At 40.3% G+C, this 18,769-nt stretch overlaps 1 protein-coding gene across 13 annotated transcripts in view; it reads right to left on the bottom strand.

Annotated features, from left to right (window-relative positions):
• Positions 1 to 792: 792 nt before the first annotated feature.
• The window catches only part of adgrb1a (adhesion G protein-coupled receptor B1a), a 151,561-nt gene continuing 133,584 nt past the window's right edge, over positions 793 to 18,769 (bottom strand). For 7 of the 13 annotated variants that reach the window (XM_069537275.1, XM_069537274.1, XM_069537277.1 and 4 more), the window contains 8 exons: positions 13,806 to 13,904; positions 10,548 to 10,719; positions 9,099 to 9,194; positions 8,964 to 9,003; positions 7,110 to 7,765; positions 5,363 to 5,398; positions 4,984 to 5,142; positions 793 to 2,829 (listed from right to left, as the gene is read on the bottom strand). In XM_069537275.1, the coding sequence (XP_069393376.1) occupies positions 2,635 to 2,829; positions 4,984 to 5,142; positions 5,363 to 5,398; positions 7,110 to 7,765; positions 8,964 to 9,003; positions 9,099 to 9,194; positions 10,548 to 10,719; positions 13,806 to 13,904 (1,453 nt within the window). In that variant the 3' untranslated portion in view covers positions 793 to 2,634. The remainder of the gene's footprint in view (positions 2,830 to 4,983; positions 5,143 to 5,362; positions 5,399 to 7,109; positions 7,766 to 8,963; positions 9,004 to 9,098; positions 9,195 to 10,547; positions 10,720 to 13,805; positions 13,905 to 18,769) is intronic. The other 6 variants (XM_069537279.1, XM_069537280.1, XM_069537281.1 and 3 more) reach the window with 2 other exon arrangements.

Here is an 18,769-nt window from a genome sequence, read left to right as displayed (position 1 = left end):
AGCTTTCAACTTATTACTGTTTATATCCATGGTTCCTCAAACAGGGCATTTTAGTGATGTTGTTATATTTTCCTATAATGAACCTTGGATACAAGTTGTACCTGAAGCTCTTAACTGAAAGTGCAGGATAATAAAAGTGCAGGATAATAACAGTCAACACTAGTTTGTGAAAAGTCTCTGGAAAGACCTTAACCTGAGGTCATACTGAGACACAAAGTAAAAACAACAAAACAAATGTTGAAGAAACTGTTATTTTAGAGAAATAAACTTTTCAGGAGGTAGAGAAGTTATTTATTGAAATCAGTCGAATGTTTCTCATACTGCTTCTCATGTTGGAGTTATGTGTTTGAATGATATCATGCCAACCAGTGAGCTGCAGTGACTTCTAGATCTTGAGATGTTGGTCTGGCAAAGATCTCAGGTCCAGCGCACAAGTTTCTGAACACTCACCCATGAACATGCCTTATGTTTTCTGCTGGTGCGATCATCATAACCACAACCAATCACAGTTCAGGACACATAACATAGCTGACTTTTGCGCTAACGTGCCAAGCTATAAGGAAATACATGGGACGTAATATGCTTAACCAGTTTAATATCAAATACAAGTTGTATTTATATTTACATGACCTTCACTTGTCTATTTGATTAAATGTAATTTGATTGGCTGGTGCCTGCACTGCCAGGAGAGGTTGAGGTTCTACTTGTACCACAACAGAACCAAAATGCAGTGGGTGTGAGTAAAACTAGAGTTGATCATGTTTGTATTTCATGTGAGAAAACGAGGACTGATTTTTTTATTATATAGATATGTTTTTATTAGAAATAAGACACATTCATTTTGTGCTCTGAAAACTGTACATTAACAAAGAGTCAACCCCAGGAAAATAAAAAGGGGAGTGAGGGGAGGTGGGGCTATGTGTGGCAAGGTGGGACACACATCAGGGGGTCTGAGGTTGGCGGTCGGGGGTCAGGGCTTTTTTTCCGACAAATACAGATCTGAGGGAGTGACTGGCGGTGATATCAAAACACACAGTTACATTGCGATACAGAACACTCCTATAGTCCAGTAACCTGAAGGGACAGGGGGATGAGAGGATCAGTATCAGAATAATTATGTTCATATTTATAATAATGATAACAACTATCCCCAAGCACAGTAAGAAAGATATTTATAGGCTAAAATCCATTCTGTAGAACTCTGAAGTAATTACAATGCTGTACATCAGGACTCCAAATGAGCCTTGTGCTTTCTCTGTGTGCAACCACCATCCCTCTCATAAACTCTGCCTTGTATTTAGCATCACTTTTAATCATCAAACCATAAATATTTATAGATCTATGGATGGAATCATTTACAGACGGGTGACAAATTTAAGGAAAAAATCTGAAAAATGAGTGGACGACAATTGGCCCGACCTCAGGGTGGGTGGGGTCAATATAGCCTTCACAATCACCAGATCTGAACCCATGAAAGGGTTTTAGAGAGCACTCTCCACCACCAACACCAAATGAGGGAATATTCTTTGGAAGAGTGGTGTTCCATCCATGTAATATAGTTTGAGAAACTTCCAGAGAGAAACTTTGCGCTGACTTATCCTTTAATTTGGCCCCGTCTGTACCTTCTATTTTTCAACATACACACTCGAACGCAAGCACCTTTTTCCTTATATTTGAAACACTGTCCTATTTTGCATTTACTGTACCAAGACTGCTTATACATCGAGAAACAGGATGCACTGATGTCCATGTTGTCCCTCTGTGTGGCTGAGGTTGAGGTTGACGTTGAGGGCCGCTTAGAGCACAGGGCCGAGCGGCCCGCTCTCTGGCGTCTCTGAGGTCTCTGTTGATGAGTAGGCAACCTGCCATTTTGACTCAGGGTGATGTCTTCGATTTTTTTCTCATCCTCCCCTCTGCCTGTTGCTGCAGGGCCAACCTTGCCCCGCAGGGATCGGGGGGGATAAAGTCTCGTAGCCAAAAGGATTGGCGTGAGGGGAGGCAACAGCATTGAGGGGCACATGGATGTGTGTTTGGCAGTCTGCCTCCTCAAACCCCTGTTCATTTTTCCTTTTGAGATTGATGTCAAAGAAATAGATCCAGAGGCAACTCGAGCCAAGTACAACTTAAGCGTTCATCAGGAGAAAGAGAGAGCGGAAACAGCAAGAGTCTCAACAGTGGAAAAAAAGAGACATAATCATGATTATTACACTGTAACCATTTAATGCAGGGGGAAACATTGCATGATTACCTTTGCTGTGCTGTTTATTACATGATGCAGATACAGCAGCTGAATCAGCCGCTTTGTCTCCCATGTAAGCCAGCATGGTATCTGAGACCATATACAAGAAGATGACGAGTATTTTTCTGACAAAAACACAGTCCAAACGTCAAATGAAAGAACAGAGGAAAGACACTGTTCCCATTCTCTCTTTAATTGGTTAAATTGATTTTCTGATATTGTGATGCTTCTCTCTCCTCCTCACCCTTCTTCCCCCTCACGTTCCCGCAGTGGGCTTCATCCAGCCTTTGAGTATAAGTACAGAGCAGGGCAGTGTATGTGGTGTGTCTGCTTGTTTGTCGGAGAGCAGTGAAAAGAAAAAAAAAAGAGTTGTATGTATGAGTCCATTATCTGGGTCACACCTCTGTCTGCAGGTCCATGATCTCCTGGCCCACCAGAGGAATGGTGGCACTGGTCTTCTCCCACTCCACTGTCTGCAGCTCCAGAGGAGAGGCTGCAACTGTCTCCAGGTCCTTCCTTACCCAGGATGGGGGGGAGTGGGTCTTCCTGATGCCCTCCCATGCCCTCTTACTAGGGGTCTGCTGCTTGTCCTGATGAGAGGAGGATACAGTGAAAAGGCTTGCTTGTCTTAGATCAAATCTGTGATGTATTTCAGTTGTTTTGGTGGAACTACTTTACCTCATGCTGCCCTAAAAGAAAAATAAATTAAGTTTCTTGCCAAGAACGATACAAATCGCTGCCATTCTGTGTGTTGAGCACAGATCTGGAACCTAGCTTAGTATACAAAATGGAAGCTGATGGAAGCTAACCTCTGTCTAAAGTCCAAATAATCCATATAACAGGACTTCAAAAGTGAACAGTTTCATTTGTATACCAATAGAAGTGTACAAAACTAGTTTTTTCGTTTACTGTGCATTTTTGTAGCCAGGACATTTTCTTCAATTTGTGGTGATCAACATATCTGGCGACTTTTCTGTTCAAGCTGTTGAGCTAACTCTTGGCAAGAAAGTGGAGACAAATATTTTGTACTGTCAAACAGTTTGACAAACCCAAATAATATAATGTAAAACTTGCTCATTCAGTCTATAAAATAGCATATGCAAAAAGCTAGAATGCCAATAAAGATTGCCAATATGATTGTGGTTGATGAGCTCATTCTCAAAACATATCTTGTACCCAGAGTGTAGAAGTTGGTCTCTCTGCCTCTCCTATGATTATTACATCACATTGTTTTTTATCATATTTATATATATAGACCCTGACTCTAAAGCTGTGAAACAAACGGAGATCAAGGGATTTTGCAGCAGTAGGAAATGGGAACTGCTGCCTTGGAATGACTGCAGCTACAAAGCCAACATGTGATTTCCTGCTGTTGAAAACTAGTACCCAACAAATCCAGTCTCAGCCAAGTTTCCCTTTGTATATAGTGGAAAACCCCCCCCGGCACAAATCATTTTTTAAAAAGCTAATAGCAAGAATTAACAAAACCATGTTGCATATTTTGAATCTTAGTGGGAGGGGATAGCTGACATTGTTTCAGGATTGAAAAAGACTGAGTGGCATTTGGTGCTTTTTTGAGGCTTGGACAGGATTAAAACTCACTAGTAAGATAAGAAACAGAATAGATTATTTCTTTCTATTACATCTCTATGCAGAATTATTGAGGATGCTGGATAGTGTTATATTAACCATTCATTATTTCAATATACATTTAAAAAATAAAACAGTAGCTATTACATCATCATGTTGTGTAGTTTCATTATAATATAATGTTATCTTATAGACTACCCTGTGCTGGTAATGCTGGTACACTTTGACCTTCTGGACCCATTTCATTGTACTTTGGCTAACTCTGGAGCATCATTCAAACTGGGTTTCGCACAAGTGTGGCAACCAGACTTAGGTTGAGTTGTTTCTTCAGGCCATCATTGGGCAAAACCACTTTGGCTACGTGGGTAACCACAATACTTATTGTTTTTAAAGGAGGTAATCCTTCTGAACTCACTCAAATTAAAATGTCCCAACATTGAAAACTAACTGAAAGTATAACACTCCTCTTTGCCTATGCACAAGATATGTGATACAATCTTAAAGGACAAAAAAGCCATGCGGTCCTTTCCTGCACATGAGTCTATGTTCATGTAAAATGGCATCATGAGTTATAGCCTGTTTGGCATCTACATTGAAAATGTATCAATAACATGCTCAAGTTATTCGCTCAAACTTAACATAGGCTAATGTTGATGGTTAATGAAGCATGATTGGCTGGAAAGAAAATATGTGAGAAGATATGCCTAAATGCAGATGTAGGAGCCATATTTTACTATCCTGATTGGGTTGGGTTGTAAGATACCCTTGACTGATTAAAACTACTCATTCTGTGTCACAAAATTATCATACATTATGAGATATTGTTGATCATACCTTGAAAAGAGGGCAAAATTATAAACAAGTACGATAATTATTGTACACCTGGCAATGCTGATTTCAAGTCGATGTGCTGTTCATTTGGCTGAGTTTGCAATTGCAGTTTGTACGACCATCCACAGTTAAGCCTCTAGATTCTCCCCGCAGCTAATTTCTTCTAGCACTGGCATTGTAAGCAGATGCAATTTTCAAAATGGCTGCATTTATTTAACAACCTGCTCAACTCAAGAGTTTTGTGCTAATGATAAGTAAGAAAAGGAGAACAATATTCGATATAGGGGAGGGGGGGCAGAACAGAATAAAGTTAAACTAGTTACACTCATGTTGGTCTTGTCACTGCTGGCAGAGGACACACTCCATCTTTTGGCAGCTTTGGCGTCAACAGGTGGAGATTCTCTATCCTTGTCTGCACTGTGAATCTTCCTGTTCAGGTCCTGAAACATGTCCTGGTGGCGTTTCCGGGTGTGCATTATTTTCTACACAGGAACATTGCACGTTACGTACAAGGCAAACAGCACAGCCTACCATCAATCCTACTTTACCCCCTTCACATGAAATGTCTTTAATCTCAACACTACAGTCCCACCCAAACTTTTGAGTAATAAATATATGCAAACATCTAGAGGTCTGAATAGATTAGAGACATCAGCTTTTTGGTCTAAAAAGCTCTGTAGGAATCAAAAAGACTAAAATTACCTCAAAGTCAAGTTCTGCATAGCGTGATTTTCGTCTCTGGGGGGAGATGAGACAGAGAGATTAAAGATGTGTCTTGAGTTCCTTATTTCTTAAGTGTTTCATTGTGTATCCCCACATCAGCCAGTCAAGAAATGATGTTTCTGGGACTCAGAGAAGAGGAGTGAGTCATGTGGGTGGAAACAAGGTTTGCTGCTGGTCATTCTGACCCTGTTGGCACAAGTTTGCGGTTAACAGATTGTGACCGAATGACCTTTGAGTCCTCCGTCACAGAGTGATGAAAGAAAACCTGACCTTCAGGCTGCTCGGTAGCTGTGTCAGCTGCCGCCTCACACGGCATTATGGAAGTGTGTTTTGCCCCGGAGTGAAAAGACACCAGCAGGCAGATGTCCAGGCTGCTGTGTGCTGATCACTGAGTCATCTCAACTTGCCATTGCTGTCTGAGCTAGGAGCTGAGTGAAAACTAACCTTTTTAAAGATGCTGTCCTTACATGGGGCCAGACAATGCTGGGATGCTTCTCATGATTTAGTCTTTGCCATGAATGAAATAATTTGGCTTATTTTTAGCATCAGAGAGGGGATGACCTTAGCATACAAGAAAAATCGGACAGCAGTTCCCTGTGGGGACCTAGATAATGGACCACAGGTTATCTGTGGCTCAGCTGATCAACTCTCAAACTTAAGCCTGTGGCTCCATACATGCCACATATATGATTTTAGAGCAAGGTTTTAGAAAAGTACTCTAATGTTTATTGTATGGATGGCTGCAGTCCATGCAAACTAATAGATGATGAACAAAAAAAGATTGATGTCCCTGTATTGAGAGAATGACAATAACGAGAAGATATGACAAGAAAGTGATGTTTACCAACATGATGCTAATGTAAATTCTCAAACAAAAGCAAGTTAAAAACACATGGAATTATCTGAAATATAGCTTACATAGTAAATTCAGCATAGCATCCTTTCATACAGCACTAATTCCATCAGTAGAACAGCAGAGTCGTGAGACACTGGCTTGCTGCTACACTCCTTTTTGTCTCTCACTAAATTCCAATCCCTTTTACCTTTACAGACACTATCTGTGAAACTCAACACCTCCTCCTTTAAAAGCCTTCCAGTAAAGGATCTTGTCTGTTACCAAAATAAGTTAACAGCTCTAGAAACAAGAGACATCAGGAGAAGACACACTCTCTCCCTGCCATACCCACAATATCAAAAGGCACCATCTCGCTAACTTATTAAAGTAGTTTAGAAGTTTCATAACAACTTCTTTTTGACTCCTGCTCCAGAAAAGACAGGCATACTAATTGCATTATGAATAAAATTACTATTTACAAGAGATTGGAATATATTAGTGAAAAAAGGTATGTGTTAAAAGTAAAAGAGAGAGCAGCAGAGTTGTTGTACTGATGGGATTGGTGCTGTGTGAATTCGTATTATCTTAAATCTAGGCATTATCAGCAAAAAGTGTTAATAGAAATTTAAACAAGAACAGATCAGAGAACAGAGAGACTTCTCACTAAAGTATATTCAATAAATATCCTCATGATATGGGAAATTACAAATTAAAAACCAAGTAAAGGCCTGGTTCTGAATACAGTTCCGATAAAAATATTTGAGAATTTATGGTTAGCAGTAGCAGTACAAAACAAAACTTTACATGCATGTCATATTTTAAATAATAGGTATGAGGCTGACAATGCATTACTATGACAACAATATGCTAATTATTTCCGTGGTGTCCTACCTCCAGTGAGCTCATGGACAGCGTGGAGACGGTTTCACTCTTAGACATCACACCAGAGTTTCCGGAGTCTCCCCCATCACACATGCTGTTGGCCACCTGGGAGTCTCTGGGCTGCAGGTTGTGTGCAGGTGAGTCTCTGTCAGAGCATGACACACTGACCTGGTCGGCAGGCAGGGTCTTCAGCCCAAAGCCAGGCATTGGCTCCCCACTGGCGGAGTTGGCCAGGTGGATGAGTCTGGTCTGAGGCAGCTGCTCAATGCCGATGTTATACTTGGCCGCCTGCTCTTCTTTCCCCTTGGCTGCCTTCAGAGTGCCCGTGTTGTTGGTTGGTAGAATGACGTATCCCGGACCTTTGCCAGTGCCCTCAGAGCTGCTGCCCTCACCGTTCCCTCGAGGCAGCTCTCCGTCCAGCTGCTTGAAGAGTTCGCCGTCACAGATGTAGATGGATTTGGCGCCTGGCAGCTCTGTGCTGATCCCCTTAGCAGCGCCTTTCTCCCTGCGCAGCGTCAGAGTGTGACAGTTGTAGTCGGCCACATTCTGGAGGTGAACCTTAGCCATGCTGGCTGGCATGGTGTTGAAGTTAGAACCCTTCTGAAGGGTGAGGGTCCCAGCGGAGGCCTTCTCCTCCCCCTGGAGAGACGAGCGCTTCATAGTGCCTGGTGGCAACAGAAGGACAGAAAACAAATCTGGGATGAACTGTTGGACCGTGGCTGGATACCTGCTTGAGGGTATGAGTGTCTGTGAAATTAGATGTCGTTCCCTATTGACCCCAGGCCTTTTCTATCATTTCAGTAAATTCAACACATTTATATAGTAATATGCACTTTGTAAAACTAGATTTTGATAAAGGTCTTCAAATCAAAACAGGGCATCGTCATTACGCAACAACAAAATAATGTCTTTCAGCTGTCTTTAATCTGATTCGACACTGTTGTATTGGTGCATATGTTCAGGTTAGCCCAAACCATCTGAAACACAGTTGGTTGTAAAGCCTCAGTTGTTCCTTGGGTCTGATCCTCGTTGGCAGCTTCCAGCTTTATCATGTCAATAGTAATATCTATTGTAATTATAAGAGTTTTTGAAAATAAAGTCAAATCACAATACTTCCCACCAGTGAATTGCTAATGCATGATGAGCACACACACAAAGAAATAAATAGCTGAGAGGTGTATCACAATATGTTTGAGTCTGTATTGGACCAGTATCTGATATCAGTATTGGATTAATGCATCTCTAGTGCATGTCTGCAATTGTGCCCACCTTGTCTTTGTGCATGCTGCCAGTGTTCCTTCCTCCTATTGACATATACATGAAAAAGACTAAAAAAACTATAATCTCTTTTCTTTTCTGCCTTCTCTCAATCGGGCCTGTCTGTGTCTCAATAGCTTTTCTGCTCCAGATGCTTTTCTTGATATCCTGTCTCAAGAGATAATCAGATTTTCACTCCCAGCAGATATCGGAGCAGAGCCAGTATCTGATGTGGCACTGTCGGGTGGGACTTAATTATACAGCTGCAGTGTAGGAGACTCTGACAGCCCTATTTATCTGCTTATAACTACTCAGCACACATTCATCCCTCTCCCATCAGCCTGGACTAAACTGTGTTGTGCAGCAGTAATGTGCTGTATCTCTTGTCAAAACAACTTCTTGGTGAAAGGAGGCTGCTGTGATGCTGATTGTAAGACACAAGTGCAGAACTGAGGGAGAACAAGTCTCACATCTGTTACGACAGCGCTGACGCATTTGAAGTAGTGAAAAGAGGCACAAAGAGGAATCTGTAGCTTTTTAAACAGCGGTCCCAAAAGTCAAATCAAATCCACACACAAAATCAAACTCACTCAACCTACAGCTTACCTGATCTGCAAGCCATGTCAACGTCTTTCTCAAAGTCAGTCTGAGGACAGAAAACAGTACATAATGTGTCAACTGCACACATCCTGTCAATAATTAATAATAATTGTAATGGCACCAAAATAAGTATATACATACCATGAGCTGAGCATGGCCATTCTGGAAAGATCCACCTGAATCTCCATTTGCGTCCTCCTGGCGGTCCACTACGCGACACTTCACCGCCTCCTGAACCTGCAACAAACCATGACATCTTAGTACAGGTTGGCAAATGAAATACTGATGTGACTTCTTTAGTAAATACTTCAGTTTGCAAACACTGGCTAAATTTATTAGGTCGAACAATTATGATTTGGCGCTATGCAAATAAAATTGATTTGAAAAATGTAATTTAATTTATAGTGTTGGGGCTTTGGACTAAAATGTCTCGACTTCAAGTTGGAGAACTGCAGAACTACAACGGTCATGGACATCGGATTATATAATCATTAAAGTTCTCCGATGCATTCCCATTCAATACATCACAGACCACAATCATAACCATGTCGCTTAAAGGGGAAATTGGAGTGAATCCTTGAGAATCATCCCACAACAACTCAGTTTTACTTTGCTGTTCTGTTGTTTAAAGTTATGATATAAAAAATAAAATTGAACACTTCTTCAGAGATGTTTCCCATCAATAGTTTTCCACCAGTTCAGGGTGATATTGTTCCAGGTAGAGCGACGTACAGGTAAAGAAAAACTGCTTAATAGACAGGGATTTGAATGACAACAGCAGGGGGGGACATGACTATTTTACTAATGTAGGAATTTTTATCAACGTATATAGACTTTTCCAGTACAAAGAAACATCACAGCTACCCAAACCTAAAATTATCTTGTATGCTTCACATTTTAGCATGTGTAGGTGGTGCTGGATTTCACTGACTTGTGCTCTATATGTGCCTAGATATTTCCAGTGAGATTAATGGCTGAATAGACTATTGGCTGCGAGGCATTTGTCAAAACAAACAAACATTAGGTTGCACTTTTTAGGACTCAGGACACTCTGGACAATGGCACATCATGACCATATTGATTAAGGGATCATTTGGGATGTTGGTAAAGCCACAGGGAAAGTCTAGGATTTATCAAAATCCTAAGTAATCATCCCTGAAGGATCCTACCCCATCTTCAAATTCCAGCTGCTCTCGACCTAAGTAATGTTTGACAGAATCATTAAGTTTTTTCTCATCTCTCCATCCACTAGCTATACAGCTTATCCTTTGACGGGTGCAAGAGGCTGGAGCCTATCCTGGCTGAAATTTGGCGAAAGGTGGGGTATGCCTCTGATAAGTTGCCAAACCAGTACAGGGCTGACATACGGATACAAACAACCCCCCACCCTCACACTTACACCTACAGGAAATAAAATCTCCAACTTTTACTTTGCTGACTTTCACTGCTTGAGTCATTAAACATAGAAATGACCTGCACTAGTTTTTATGGAAACTTCCACAGAATCACATTACACAAAGAAAGAGCATTTACAGTCTCAAACTAAATCTAGAAGAAGCAACTAGATAGGGTTGTGGTGCGGTGAGGTACCTCTCTGCGCAGGATGCAGTGCACCATGACAATGACAAAGCCTTCCAGTGAATCAAAGACGGCAAATAGGATCTGGAAGAGCGCAGAGCGCCGATCGGTGATCGCGAGGACAGCCGACATCCAAGTGAGGGCCAGGAGGGGCAAAACCACACAGGAGCTCCACAGTGATGCCCTGCAGGAGGGGATGGGAATTACAGTCAAGGACAGCAGTAGAAAGCCTTTTATAACATGACACAGGGAAAAACCAAAATGTTTCCTGACAGGTATGCTGTAAAACATTTTATGTTTTCCATTAGCTATGATTGTCATTTTTCTTACATTCTAAGGCAGTCAACACAATTCATTTCCATGAAATGTTAATCAAAAAATGCTTCACACAATCTCAAACCAACATCCTACGTACCCTTGATAACTGCCAACGCTATTAGCATGTATTAGCAGCCTAACCATGCATAAATACATCACAACAAATAATTATGTTACTCTCACATACAAAAACATACATCCATTATCTGCAGATATATATGCTCATAATTCACATATATTACATGCATGTATGTTTAAGATGGTTCAGTCAAACCATAGAGGGTCTAGTGCCACAGAAAAGAGAGGAGGAGCGAGGGTGAGCAGTGGGGAAAAAAAACGAGTGTAATGAGGCTGAAACAGAATACAAAGACAAACAGAGGAGGCAGAGCAGAGAGGGACAGAGAGAGAGAGAGTCTGGAGAAGTGTCATTCCCCCTGCCCATGTTGTTGGTCCAACTTTGCGGTTCTGCCATTTCTGACTCATTTTATTCATTCTAATATGCAGACCAGGAATAAACCTGCAAAATAACTACTCTCAGTATGAGCGTCATGAATTCATGTTCCACTTATATTCTCTCATCAAACCTGTTCAGCAGGTGTTAAATTGATTTCCAGAGGTGGAACAAGTACAGAGGACTTTAACTCAAGTGTGTGGCACAGGCAACAATAAAACAATACGTCCTTATAAGCAATTAGTTTTACTTTTACTTTTTTTTTAACTAATGAGAAGTAGGTGTCAATTAAAGGAAAGAAGTTTATGGATCGTGAGCTGCCACAGTGTTTCAAATCCATGTGTCATTTTGTTGCCTCACGCTTAACATAAAACGAAAACCTGAAAATAAAGACCAAATGAACAAAAATTGCAAGTTTTAAATTGAAAGTAAGAGTTTGTTGCTGACTGACATTAAGTTAGTGACTTTCTTATTAATGTACATTCTGCAGCAAAGGGAATCATTAATAATATTCCTCAGTTTCAAACAAAGGCCTGGTTCCTTCATAACATCTTTTAACTTAAAAAGAAATTTCATTGTAATAATAATAATTTGTCTGTTTTATGTAGCAAATAGTACTTAATGCTCTGATGTATATCATCTAGTTTGTATTTGAAGAATTAGTCTGCAAAGCAAAATGTAAAACATACATTTAAGTTAAAGACAAAGCTAAATAAAATGAAAACCGTGAACAAATTATAGCATTAAAACCTCTACACTCGAGTTTCTTTCCACCTCTGGTATTAAATCAGAGCATTCAATGGGTTTGCTGATGCTGGCCACCCTTTTTCCACCCTGCCCACAGTGACACAATTGTTTTGTTTTGGTATGAAATTGATTCACAGATAAAGATGCTGGAAATTGTCACAACAAATCAGTTAAAAGAGTAATTCCAGTTATTTTCAGTCTGGACCTTGTGTCTGAAATCCGTCCTTCGTCAGAGCACTGTTCTCTAAAATAAACAATTTCTGTGAGCAGTAATGAGAATATATATTTGTTGTTGACTCCACTATCTTCCCATGACATGACAACTTTGTGAGATATGTCAATGCCACTGATGTTGGCCAGTAGAAAAATAAATCAGTACAATACTAATTAAAGCCTGTATTCAGAGGCTGACATGTAATTTAAAAAATCATGACCCATGATGAAAGCAGAAAATATTATTATTTAAAAGGTGTGACCTCTCTATTGAGACCAACCAATTTTATTTAAGAGATTCAAGGTTGGCCATGGGCGATGGTGGAGCCACAGGAATGTTTTATATCTTTTTATTTGAATGTTTAAAAGTGTTGGCTGTTGTGTTTAGATATATAGATATAAATTTCAGAGAATGTCTTTGTTGGAAATATGTAAGTCACAGGAGTGAAACAAGATCAGGGCGTGAAGTAACGTCGTCACAGGATGAGGTTTGAGTCAACACAAGACATGGAAACGACATAGAACCCAAAGAAATATTATTTGAACATTTTTAAAATGTTGCCTGGTGTTCTTACTCATCCAGACTGCGCTAGAAAATCTATAATATCCCAATAAAAAGTAAAACAAAATCTGGACTAAAGTGGCAGACATCACTTAAAATAATGTAGATATAATAGTGTTTACTGTTATATTTAGATCTAGCCATCTCGTTAAAAAACACCCTTAGTCATCACAGAAGTAAACAGGATCAGGACTAAAGGTGATGGGGCTACATACATTGTACTGCCATACCCAACCAACATGTGAACTACTTTTTCTGTGTATATACACAGCCTTCATAAACTATGGAGTACTCACTGATGTGTGCAGTGCAAAAGCAAAGTCACATAACAGAGCATGAAGTGAAATGATGTGTATTTTCTGTTAAGTCAAAGCTGAGCAAAACATGAAGTAGCTATTTAGATGTTGTAGATTGCAGCAGAGCAACACTCAAAAAGAGCTAGATATGGGCACAATTAACCTTTCTCTATCATCAGATTCTGTTCGCTTGGTAGTGAGGAGTAGAAAATTAAGGCCCAGGCTGAAAATAACAGAAATAATCCATATAGGCAGTCACAGATCACAGCCACACACACACACACACACACAAACACACACACACACACACACATATGCATAGTGCTTGAAGCCCTCTCTGCATACATAGCCATGTCTTACTTAACATCTGTTCTACTGAGGTTTGTCACTCTGATGATCTCTTCAGAGGATCACACACACACACACACACATCACATTTGCATTATTAATTACATATATACTGTTAACACAGTTTCTTTAGAGGAGAAGCACATAAGCTTCAGGCTTCTCTCATACTGAATGAAATACCCCCTGTCAGGGCATCAGGGAGAACAAAATAAAATGACAAGAGGAATAAAGGGAAAGAGAACCAACCAATCAAGAAAGGGAGAAGGAGGGAGGTGTACAGTAGAGGAGAGAACAGAGGTAAGAAGAGTTAAGGAAAAATAATTAGCGGGACTAACATGGCGTTACTGGTAGCTGTGGTGGAAACGTCAGCCGAAGAGATAACTCCGCACTTGGCACATTTGAGCGTCATATTGTACAGTGGCACTGTCATCTGACTGCAAAGTCAAATTAACACGCTGTAACATACACAAACAGATACAAATGCACCTATACACACACTCGCAGAGATGCGCGTGCGCAGACGAGCACGCACAAACAGTCACGCAAAACAGTGTGTCACAGTGGTCTCGCACAATCTCTCTCTCAGGGCTACCGTCCAGCTTGGAGTTTGGTGTGTGGTCTTTGGGGTTTGCCTGAGTGTGATTCAGGGCACAGGGTAGATAAGGCTAAGATGATGTCTGACTCTGGGACTCCTTTCACTTTTAAGTATTTCATCCATTCAACCTTTTATCTGCTTGTGATACGAAAAGATTTCATGCAAATACCTAATTTCATCCATTTCATGAGCCTGATGACGATTTACATCTCTGCTGCCCTGATTATAATGATGTGCCAGATGTGCCCCACCCCTGGTCATGTATATCTGTGCTACCTGCTCATTGTAAGTTATGCAGAGCTTAAATGCAAAGATTTACACACACACAAACACACATTTTTCATTTCTATATATATATATCTATATCTAGATATATATCTAGATATAGATATATATATATATATATATAGCTCTGAAGACCTTTACCATGCGCTCCGTATCCCTTACCATAACCTAACCATCCCAAGAAAACCCTTAATCTACCTTAACTTAAAGCTAACTGTAACCTGAACCACACACACTATCAGTCATAACAGTCAGCGTTCACTAAGAAAAACAACCTCCTTCAGTTGTGATGAACGTGTTACATAACATCAGTACATTTTCTGCTAAGTAAACCGTCTTCAGTCAACCAGTCTCTCCCATAGAGCTGCAAAGTTATTACAGAATCCTTTTAAGATTAAAACATTTAATCACGGAGCTTAGTATTCAGTTGTGAGCACTACTAACAATGAGTGCAAGGAAAAGATTACACTTTCATTATATCACAATAACCCTCCGGACTGAATGAATTCGGCAACTATGGTGTAGAGTTTTGTTTCCAACTGTGACAAAGTATTTGGAATTTTCTCCAGCTGTGATTTACAAGTGTGGCTGGCGTGTTCTCTTCCAAAGGGGAACTTGCATTAGGGAGAAATGCTGCTGGAACTGGTAGATTGTGAACATAATAACTATTCAAGTCCTAGATCCTTCTGCTAACTCTGTTCATCTAGATTCATCTGCCATGTCACTTGAATAATAGTCGGTATGTGGTCAGTATATGGGACTGACACCAAAAAACCTACTATTGATTTTTTGGAACACTGAAGCATATGAGTTACAAAATTCCATTATAGCTAAAGTACTCGCAATATTTCAGCATGGCGCCCCTAAGTCTGCCCCTGGTCTGTTATTCTCACAAATGACAATAAGCTGCAAAATGGACCTAATGATGATGACTGAAAGCTGATTGGTAAATTAGGGTTTTAATGAGTTCTCTGTAGAATGATATTAACTTTCTATATGCATTTCAATAAGTTTACAACTGTAGAAAAAAAGTAGATAATACAAGGTATGCCCAAACACCACTTTGGTTGTCCTTATGTCCACTTTTACTACCTTCCAACACCCAATCCTCCAAAAATCCATCCTTCAACCCTTTCCACACCATCACGTCTACATACTGTATGTCTTTGTCATATGTTGCTTGACGACTGAAGACTGACTACAATGCTGTAGATATTGACAAGTAATGGCATAGTATGGCCTCCTGCTGAACAGCAAATAAAGCTGAAGAGAAGAGGGAATCAATTTTTGTAGCCTCTGGACGCCTGGATTAAAAAAAAAAATCACATGATGGAAGAAATTCAATTTCAAGTAAAAGGGCAATACGACTGCTAAATGTACACCGTAGGCAGTGATATTAAAAAGCAATCAACACTTCTGAAATACAACATTATTTCCTTGGACCTAAGGATCAGGAGGCAAAAGGTGGGTGGTTGTTGGGGAGGGGAGAGATGCGTTAAGCTAAACAAATAATACATATCTAGTATGGACGAGCATCACATTTGTACAATCTAGTCCTTAAGTCAAACATAAACCTGCTGTTCATGTTACAGGATGTTCTGCAGCACATCGAATGCAAGGAACTGGAAGTTGTTTCAGCTACAACATCCCATCTCATCTAAAAGCTTAATGTCGGATTAACCTACTGTTACAACCTGTAAATACATAGTAGTGATGATTGAAATTATTTAAAAGTTTATTAAGGAGGAAACAAGTGCCAACATAAATTGGAATTAGGTCTCTCTTGGCTGTTCTAATTTTCTTTGTGCATTAGCCTCTAAATGTGGGGGTAAAGGAGACTCTGCAACAAGGGGGGAGACCCAGCAGTGAGCCCTGTCTCAGAGGTGAGAGCTGACCTGCCTGGTGCAGACGCTGCCGCATTCTAAATTAGGTGTTGCATAAATTAATTAGCTTCATTAAACATGTTTTGCATTTGAAACACAGAGAAGTGAATAGGGGGAGGGTGTTGGCACGTCTTCAAAAGGGAAACAAGTCATTCTTATTTATTATTTGGTCAATCTCAGAGACAAAAACGGCAACATCACCACAGGGTCAGCACAAATCATATAAGACCTCATTTCAAACCACTGATATTATGTTTAGATTACCAACAAGCCAGAGCAGCCTCAACATACTGCATATGCAAGTTGGATTTGCATTCTAAACTTGCCCATGACCCCTGGAAATGCTTGAGAGAGATTGCGACTGCATGCTGTGAGTCGTATGTGGAGGGGAAGATACGATCCAAGGTCATTGGGCCTCATTCACCAACCATGATTAAGAAGAAACCACTTATGCAGTTTTTATGACGATTCTGACATTCATCAATGATTTGATCTTATGTAAGAACAAAATCTACGCACACTGATCAGGACGCTTCTGCAGTAAAATAATCAGTTATTGTCCTGATGGTCCTGTCAGGCTCAGGTCGAGTATCCAGGGATGCTCATCTGAGGGTTCACCTGCAGTGCTGTTTTTCCAATGAAGCACTGCACCAGCTCCGATATCTTTGTGCACCCTCCTTGATTCTAAATCTGAGATTGAACTAATTTCTTACTAGGGTCAGGTTTAATTTTCAATTATGCGACTTTCTCCCGATACAGATTTTACTGAACATGTAACTGCATTCCATGTATGGTTTTATGTAGTATTTTTTATCTCCATTACTGACACAACAAAATAAAAACAACTTTTTTATGGTACAGTGCCGTCTTTAGATTTTCATTCAATCACTCCTGGCTTCTTTAATGTTTTTCTCAGTTTTTGATTTCTGTGTGTGCGCACAGTGCGCAGTCTCATGCCCTTTTATGAGCATTGGTGGAGCGTTTACCTATGCTACCCTGGAAAGACTGCCACGCACTTTCAAATTACCAGGACATCACATTCATCAATACAAAAACACAAATGTGAACAATTCTGTTTTCTTAGGAACGTCTTAAGAACAAAGTTAAGAAAATTCTAAAGATGATATTAGTGAAGGAGGCCTAGTTTTTGGCGAGTACTACTGCAAATTTGATTTCAAAATGATCTGGTTTAAGTAACGTCACTTGAGTCAGTGTTGTTGGTGTTAAAGACAAAGTTTGAAAATGTAAAAAAAAAAAAAAGTTGGTTGGAATTAAAGAGAGGACTATTGCAGACTAAATTAGCCGCTAACACATCGAAATGTCAGAATGAGTTTCAGCGGTTGAGTTGCATTGCAGGCAATGAAGGCCATACGTTTTTATCCTTTCATTTCTAAACTGTGCACCGTTATGGCAGAGCAATGTTATTCCCTCTGCAGGGGAAAGCCCACATAGTGGTGGCCCCATGTTGTTTCTGGCTGATAATGACTAGACCCCATGGGCCCTGCCAGCAGGCGCTTATCTGGCATATCTGCGGCAGTTCTGGTCCTACTTTCTTTATACATCTAATCACAAATGCTTTTTGCCTTGGGGGACCCAACCATTACTCCATATTTGCCACTTGGTGCAGCAGGCTCCCCATCAGAGAAAAGCTGAGGAGCTCAGATACAGTATCTGAGAGGAGACTAAGGTCGAACAGCTTCTCTCTTCAACAACAACCTGAGGTGGTTGAGCATCTAGTCAAGATTCTCAGTGTGGACAAACAAGCCCAGCAGGGGAGACACATGAGGGTACAATACACTGAGTAGTCTACATAGCCCGTGTGCCTTGGTGTCCTCCTGGGACAGAGTGTAGTTAATGAAATTGGCAGAACATGGTTACATGAATATACACCTGGCAATGCATCAGTCATTACACCTGACCAACAACACCCACTGCAGTATTCTTCACTTATTTTGTACAATGGCAACAATGACCGATGTGGCCACTAGTCATTCTGTTTCAATGACGTACTGTAGCAGCTACATTCACAGTTAAAGAGGTGACAGCTGAATTCCAGCTCTGAGACAGACAAGAGACGAGCACATGATTGAGGGTTTGTGTAAATCTTAAATCAAAATGTGTGAGAAAAACATTCTCAACTCAAGGTCCACTTAGCTGTTTTCTCACTATTACACTGCCAGCGTTAACACTTCATTAACACAAAATTACTATCAGTAGCATCAGGCTCATTCAAACTGGCGCCTTCAGATGTTCTTGTATACATTTAGTAATATTAAATAATATTTCAAACTGTAGCCTGGCTGCATTTACTGAGAGATGTGCATCCATATTGCCCAATATGCCCAGCTAATCATCATTTTGCATGAGTCAATGTCAATCCATTGTAAAACATAATATGTTGGATTTACTATAAAAGAGAATCGAAAATCATTGTCAAAATGAAGAGGCTGAGTTAAAATAAATTATTTGAACGTTATTCAAGCCAACCATTATATTTCACAGTCATTAGTTGTGACTAAAGACAAGATAATTATCG

The sequence above is a fragment of the Paralichthys olivaceus genome, chromosome 13 (genome assembly GCF_024713975.1).
Source record: "Paralichthys olivaceus isolate ysfri-2021 chromosome 13, ASM2471397v2, whole genome shotgun sequence".
NCBI lineage: Eukaryota > Metazoa > Chordata > Actinopteri > Pleuronectiformes > Paralichthyidae > Paralichthys > Paralichthys olivaceus.
The sequence above is the reverse complement of the archived record's forward strand: the minus strand, read 5'-3'. Positions and strand labels throughout refer to the sequence as shown.